The following is a 7,138-nucleotide window of genomic DNA, read 5'->3' as shown; positions in this document are numbered from 1 at the left end:
CCCAAAGAGCTCGACCAAACATCACAGAAGTTTTAGGATAAACTCCTACTGTCCAGTTATGTTTCCCAGTATCTTGATAACCATTCAAATATACTCTATCCATTTTAGATTTTTTAACCAGCCTTTAAATTGGTATTCCACATTCATGTCGGCAGCTAGTTAACACTATGGGGAAAAAAAAAAAAGGGTTTGGATAACTTAGAGGCTGGTAAAAGCAATAATCCTCCATGGCCTTCAGACCTAGAGCTCCCCCTTCGAGAGGCAGCACAGAAGTTAGTCTGTCACAGGGTGCTGCTAAAACCAGCACTTTGTAAACCAGGTCAAACCTTGCTTAGTAACACGAGAGTCAACATGGCATCAGTGAGCACGTCAACCGGCGAGGAGCTGGTGATCACAGAACTGATCGCAGAGGAAGGCGTTTCTGTCACATGTGGCCACTCTAGCTACTTACAGTAAGATTTCTTTTTGAACAACAACAACACCAACAACACCAGGCTCCACCTCGGGAGCAGGCTGCCAGGCGCCTGGGGTGAGCAGTCAGTAGTCCGTCCCGTGGGGCAGTGCTGGCAGGCAGCAGGCAGAGCTGTGTGTCTTCACAATTTCATTTTCTTCACCACAGGGATTGGCAGTGCTTGATAGATTTTAGCTGAGTCCTCATTAGTGACCAGCTTCACCCAGACAGGGCGGAAGCTGCCTTTGAATCCAACAAAAGCCATTTTTTCTGCAAATCAGAACAAACGCATCAGGAGTGTGTCGAGGCTGCACCAGAAATACACCTGCGTGGGTGAACCCCTTCATTTACACAGTGTAGTAACATGAAAAGGAACTTGAGGAAAATCTCCTCTCTATATTTAGATGTATTTTAAACCTCTGGATGGATGGATGGGGTGGACAAGAGCACACACGTGGACACAGACTTGGCCAATTATGCATTCTCCAGGTGGTAAAGAAATACTTTCCTAGTGAAGCTTAATGAACATTTTATTTACACATCGTACGCTTCCACTAATCAACAATGTGTGATACACAGCAGAGAAGAAAGAGAGAAGGAAAAACCTCCCTAGTAGGCAGCTTGTCTGTTGAGGCTATCATTATTTGCATGGTGGTTATACTCAAGACCCTTTCCTGCTTGGGAAAGGTGGGGGGATGATGAGGGCCAGGATAACAGACAAGACCTGTGTTAGCGAGTATAACACACAAACACAAGAAGAAAGTGTGCCAAAAGCTCACAGTTAGAGCTGATCAGAGCAACGTGGCCAAGAGAGCAACATTCTAGTGCAATATGAGATGCTTTGTAAGCAATATGCTTTGTGCCATCAAGTTGAAATTTTGTTACAAGAGAAAACAAGCTAAAAATAAGTTCAGACAAGTAAAAAAATCCTGATGTGGGGCATTTAGTGGGAAAAAGTCCAATATTCCTATTGTTAAAATGACTTTATTTAAAGTGAATGTGGAAAATTAAACCCCCCGAATCCTTTACTTCCAAGAACAGCGGCCAGGGCACTTTTTTTCCATCTACGGTTAAATTGTGTGCTGTTATCCAAAGCTGCAGTGGATGCAACCTCACCAAATAAATAAATGACAGCTTCCAGGATGCTTGAGCACATGCTGATAGAAACAAGCAAGGCAAAGTTTAGAAGCAGAAAATAGGTCCCTTTACTGGCACCATGGGAGGGTAATAGATCAAAGAGGTTTAGAATGGGGTTTTTAAAAAGTGGTTACCTTTTAACCTAAACCCCTCTTCTTCTCCGAGTCTCTCCAGTACTTTAGTCCATGGTCCTCTTGAAACAAATCTTCCTTTAGATGTCACCAGCACTATGGAGCTGAAGGGAACAGAGTCATTTATAAACAGATGAAGTCATAACACATTCCTTGCTTGTCTGTCTTGAGCACTGGTAACTCCCGCCTGCCTGACTCAAAGACACCCACGAACCACCGTGGTTTCTGCTTTAACGGCTTTTGTCAATGCTTTCCAACAGCTTAGTCATATATTCACTTTTCCAATCATGCAAAATCCATTAGGAAGCCAACAGGCTAACTTTTTTTTCTTTTAAATACTGTTTTCTAGAATGATTTAAATGTTTCCAAGCAGCAGTTCCATCCTGCTTTGCTCAGAAAGGAACATGCTCTCTCTGAGATGCTCTAAGCAAGTCTCAAGTCATTTATTATTCTTAGACAATTAGCAAGATAAAGCCTGAACAAATTGACTTCTTTGAGATTTTTGCTGGCCTGATGCTTTTCCTTTATTTTCAGTGTGCTTTTGCTTAAAAGGTTTATTATTATTATTATTATTACCATCATTATTACCTTGCTTGCATGTACTGCATTTCACCTCAAAATTCTCAGGCTCTTCTACAAATGCCATAATAATAAGCAAAGGACATGAAGTAAGCGCGTTAACCTAATGCAAATCTGTAAAATGTTTGGGCAAAAGCTGGTAACTGCCTAGGCTTAATTCTAAAAGGGTAAAATAAAAACCCAAATTAAACATCAGGGGATAATTTTATAGTGAGAATTGTCCATAGAGAAGCACAGGCCACGCAGCGATGTTAACCTTAATTCCTGCAAGATGCACAAACACTTCCCGTGGTTATCTCCAGGTGTATGAAGAGCTACACTCCAGGGAGTTCAGTGGAAGTTTTGCTATTGAGCTCAGAGGGCCTGGAATATCATCCTTGTCCAGCTCCTAATTAAAGCTGCATCACAGAGTAATTGAGCAAACACTTGCTCAGATGAAATTATTTCATTCCACCTTGCAGGCTTTCTATGAATGAAACCTCCCTGCACCAAGCGGCGTCTGCAGCCTTGCAGAATGGGAGCCTTGCTGGGTCTGCTTTCCTGCATGGCAGTGGACACCAGTCGCGAAAATTAATTAGTCAAGAGCTCCTGCAGAGCTCAAACCCTGAGCTACTGAGTGCAGTAGTTACATCTTAACACCTCAGCTGGAACTGGAACTGTTCAAGGGAAAATAGCAACGGGTGGTGGCAGAGGAACAAGAGAAGCAAAGCAGTGAAGAGCCACCAGGACTTTTCCTAGAATAAACCCAAGGTGTTAAAATACCCCAGTGCTTATGAGAGCAGATTGAGCTGGCAGGCTGCTTTTGAGTACTTTGCAAATGCTGAATCATCTCTTTTTTCTTTCTTCAGTTCACTAAAATGATTACTTTTCATTAAGCCTTCCCTGCTATGGAAGTTTATAATAAATTGACCAGATGTTTTGTTTTCTTATCCCTGGGAAACTCATCAGAAAAGTGGATTTACTAAAAAAAGAAAAAGGAATTTGGCCTGCAGAAAGTTGCTTAAATGAACAAAGTGGCTTGTCCTTGCTAGAAACACCTCTTCTCTCATCCCCAAATCCATAAACCCGACAGTTGTTCCAGCAGACTCTTCAGAAGAGGCTGGCAAGGCTGGGGAGGCCCTTTCCTTCCATGAGCACCGTCCCTCTGTACAGTCTGTGCTTGGCATCGCTTCAGGGAGAGGTGACAAGAAGCTGCTAACTGTACAGTCCCACCATCTGCACGGTGTCTGCATCTGCCTCTGAACAATGCTTTGATCCAGTAAATGGATGAGAGACGTGCCACAGCTCTGGCTCAAGCCTTTGCCTGACCAGGTGGGAAAGGCTCACAGGAGAAGGGCTGGGGAAACCTTTGGTGAAAGGAGAATAATTTTGGGGTTCAATCCTTGCAAAGCCACACACCTGAGTGGGACCTGAGAGGTGCTGACCGTGTTGGGTCAACTTCCAGTTCTAATTCTAATCCTAGTCCTAATCCTAATCCTAATCCTAATCCAGTTCCAACACTAATCAAGAAAAGACAATGAGGCTCAGAAAGACTTAAAAACACCTCAAGTCTAATTACGATTCAATCCTCTCAAGTAAGAAAAAATCCAGGAGCTGTATTTAGCCAGGACTGACATTGGATTTTTTGCAGAGGAGGATGATAGCCTCTCTGAAAAGCCCTACTTTTTTTATGAAAGAAAAATGAGCTGCTGCCATGCTTCTCTGCAGTAACTACTCATGTTTTTTCCAACCTGCAGAATTATTTAAGACTGTAGAAACACGTCCCTATCTACCTGCATGGCATTGTGCTGAAACTTTGCCCGAGTCTCTAGAATAAATGCCAGAACAATGTCCTGTTGATCTGCCCACAGTTATTTCAGATGATTCATCAACAAAGCAATCATATTTATATTAAATGCTACATACCAGATTCCAAATCAAACCAGATTTAATAACAAGGAAATATGTTCACTTCCCAACAGCACTCCACAAACCAATGTGAGCACAACCCCTTCGGTTAGAGACTATCTGATGTTATTCCCATTCCTATTCCAGCAGATGAACCCGCTGTCCTCCAGGATGCAGGAATATGTGTTGGCCAATTACCGCCCACTTGCAAAACTCTGCTTTTCTGGCTGCCCATACTTTAAAAAAAAACAAAAAAGCATCCAGCGCTTAGGTCTGGGCAGAGAACATGTGCAAAGAGGAATGTATTTTATTAGTGGAATTTTCTGCAATTTGTGAGAGCATGCAGGCAATAGAAAAATGTAAACTGCGCCCATCTGTACAGATAAGTGCTGAGCGTTTATTTGTGAGTTAAAGTCTGCAGGCTGTCTGTAACCCACAACATAAATGTGGATCTGCAGTTTATTAATCAAATGTAGCTCTGCGCCTTATCTGGGGCTCGATCAGTTCCTGAATCCCAGAGACTGCATCCCGCTGCAGGACAGGCAGGCGCCTGTCCCCCTCACACTTGGGCTCTGTCAGGGTCAGCAGGTACAAAAGCACATCCTTAGCCCGCTCAGTCTGGCCCATCTTGGGTGACAAAAAGCAGGAAAAAGATGAGTGTTGTAGAGCATTCTCACACACGGGATGTTAGTAACACCGGATTATTTACTCACTGGTCTTTGATGTTGTTGACATAATTTTCTATCTGTGCTGGGATTCCTTGTAGAATTGAGTTTCTGAATGTTACTCGATCAACAACTTTTCCGTGATGTCCATCAATCACAACCAGCTGGATACCCTCATCAGTGAGGAAAAACCTGACACCGTCAACCTGTGTGCGGGGAAAAAACATTCGTGATCTATCACAGTAACAATTCCAAACAACCACCTGTAAGAAGCACTGGCATTCTTCAGTCACAGGACTACGCCTTCTATCAAAGGGCAGAATTACAGATCTCTGAGGTCAAGCTGTCCTGCATTTTTGCTAATGTGGGGAAGTTACAGACTTTAAAAAAAAAAATAAATAAATAAAGCAAAATCGACCGGAATTTAATTATCCATGGAAATGTCATAAGCAAGTTTTCCATAAAAAATGCAGCAAATGCCTTGAATTTTGTACCATAAGGTTCACTGAGAGGAGCTGCTCACCTCAATGTATGCAAAGTCATCCTTTAGGTGGAAGTACTGTTTCTTATAAGTTTCTATTTTCACTTCTAGTAGGTGGTCCTTCATCTTCTGTTTACGAAGCAAAAACAAACAAGAAAAGGAGAGAAAAGAGATTTTCTAGTGAGGATGTGCATGCTGCATTTTCAGAAAGCATTTTAAACTTGAAATTCAATCAATAAGGAAGCAACATAATAAGCACTGGTTTGCCAAATTACACTGCTAATGAGACCGGGCACAACGGTAACCTCTCTGCTCATCCTGTCAGCATTTAAATGGTTTCACCAAATGGCAGAGCATAAGTGATTCTCACTTTGCAGAGCTGCCACATAATTCTCTGGGGCTTTGTTTTTCAGGGGTGATGAGTGAAAAAAACCAGAAAACAGATAAATATCCCTCTCCCTCCCGCAGAACCAGGCAGGACTGGATATAGGAGACAGTGTTGTACAAAATCCTTTACAGGGATGCGACATTCAGCCATGCAGCCCCTTCTCTCACACTGCTGTTCCTATAGCCTGGAGGAGCTGGGGGCCGGGCAAGAGACCTTGTGTCTCTCCAGAACCACCTTCTCTGGACCAACCTGTCTTCCAGCTCATCATTTTGCACCCTGTGCTTCTAAGCACAGCAATTCACAACAGAGCCCCAAAAGACTAAGTATCCAACTCCAGCCAAAGTCTTGGGTGGCTCTGTCCTTTGAGGACCTGGGCTCTTTGCAAGTATCTTGTTTCATGTACCTGGGCCATTTCAGAAAATCAGACATAGGATATACTGAACCTGGTACAAAGTCTTTCTGTGTCTGTGGGCACAGTATGTGCCAGAACTACAGATTTACACTGGCGATAACTGCAGTAAGAAATCAACTACTTTACCAGTTGTGTACTGGAGAGTTTCTTGGGCATTGGCACTTCCACTATTGGTGTCTCCATGTACTTGGGATAGGCCATGGCTTCACAGTCGCTGATGCCAGCCGTCTTTGGGATCACCGCTTTGATCCTTATTCGTTCACAGCCTTTGACAGAGCAGAAAGCAAATTTCTCCTTCTCGTTTTGAGCTTTGAGTTTCAGAAACAGCAGCCTGCAGGTAGGAGAGAAGAGTGAACAACATCCTTGAGACTTCTGTGTAAAAAATGACTGTCTCCCAGTTTTGGCAGACTCCTTCCTAATGCTTTGGAATAATGTGCGTTGCAAACCCTCAGTGCCGATGTCTGCAATTTATAGTGCTCAGTGTGCTACTTGCAAATAAAAGAGGACACACATCTCAGAAACAGTTTGGGGAGGTCAGGGATCTTAAGACAGAGAAATTAGATGACACCTCAGCCCCCTTTGAGCTCTATTTTATAATGACACATTTATCTAGAAATACATGGTTTGTGTGTCTTTTTATTTTAGGTCTCTCTTTCTTTCCCATTATTTTAATTTTTTAAAAGAAAACAACAGGCTTTACATTCTTAGTTCCCATACAGCCCTGTTGTGGTGTTTACGAATGTTCAAACCAAAAAGGGTTGGGTACGTGTCCAGTTCAGTTTCATGGTCTGCACTTTGCTTTTGTCTTTTTTTTCTAATTTGTATTCACTTGGCAAAGCATTTCCCAGAGTGACAGGCGGTGCAACAGAGGCTATGAATGATTGGCAGCTGTGGGAGTCCCAGGAAAATGAAACGCTGGTCACAGTCCCAGAAAGACTTTCTTTCTGGTTTTGTTGTGATCTCCACTAACGGCATTAGCCAACCGGCCCAGGAATCCGGCAGCTTTC

The 7,138-nt window shown here is 43.0% G+C and overlaps 1 protein-coding gene across 2 annotated transcripts in view; it reads right to left on the bottom strand.

Moving 5' to 3' along the window:
* Positions 1–593: 593 nt before the first annotated feature.
* CEMIP (cell migration inducing protein, hyaluronan binding) overlaps positions 594–7,138 on the bottom strand; it is a 51,090-nt gene continuing 44,545 nt past the window's right edge. For both annotated transcript variants that reach the window (XM_010081097.1, XM_010081098.1), the window contains exons 24-28: positions 6,258–6,462; positions 5,374–5,460; positions 4,899–5,056; positions 1,723–1,823; positions 594–721 (exon numbers count right to left, since the gene is read on the bottom strand). In XM_010081097.1, the coding sequence (XP_010079399.1) occupies positions 594–721; positions 1,723–1,823; positions 4,899–5,056; positions 5,374–5,460; positions 6,258–6,462 (679 nt within the window). The remainder of the gene's footprint in view (positions 722–1,722; positions 1,824–4,898; positions 5,057–5,373; positions 5,461–6,257; positions 6,463–7,138) is intronic.

This window comes from Pterocles gutturalis, unplaced genomic scaffold, assembly GCF_000699245.1.
Source record: "Pterocles gutturalis isolate BGI_N339 unplaced genomic scaffold, ASM69924v1 scaffold7244, whole genome shotgun sequence".
Taxonomy (NCBI): domain Eukaryota; kingdom Metazoa; phylum Chordata; class Aves; order Pterocliformes; family Pteroclidae; genus Pterocles; species Pterocles gutturalis.
The sequence above is the reverse complement of the archived record's forward strand: the minus strand, read 5'-3'. Positions and strand labels throughout refer to the sequence as shown.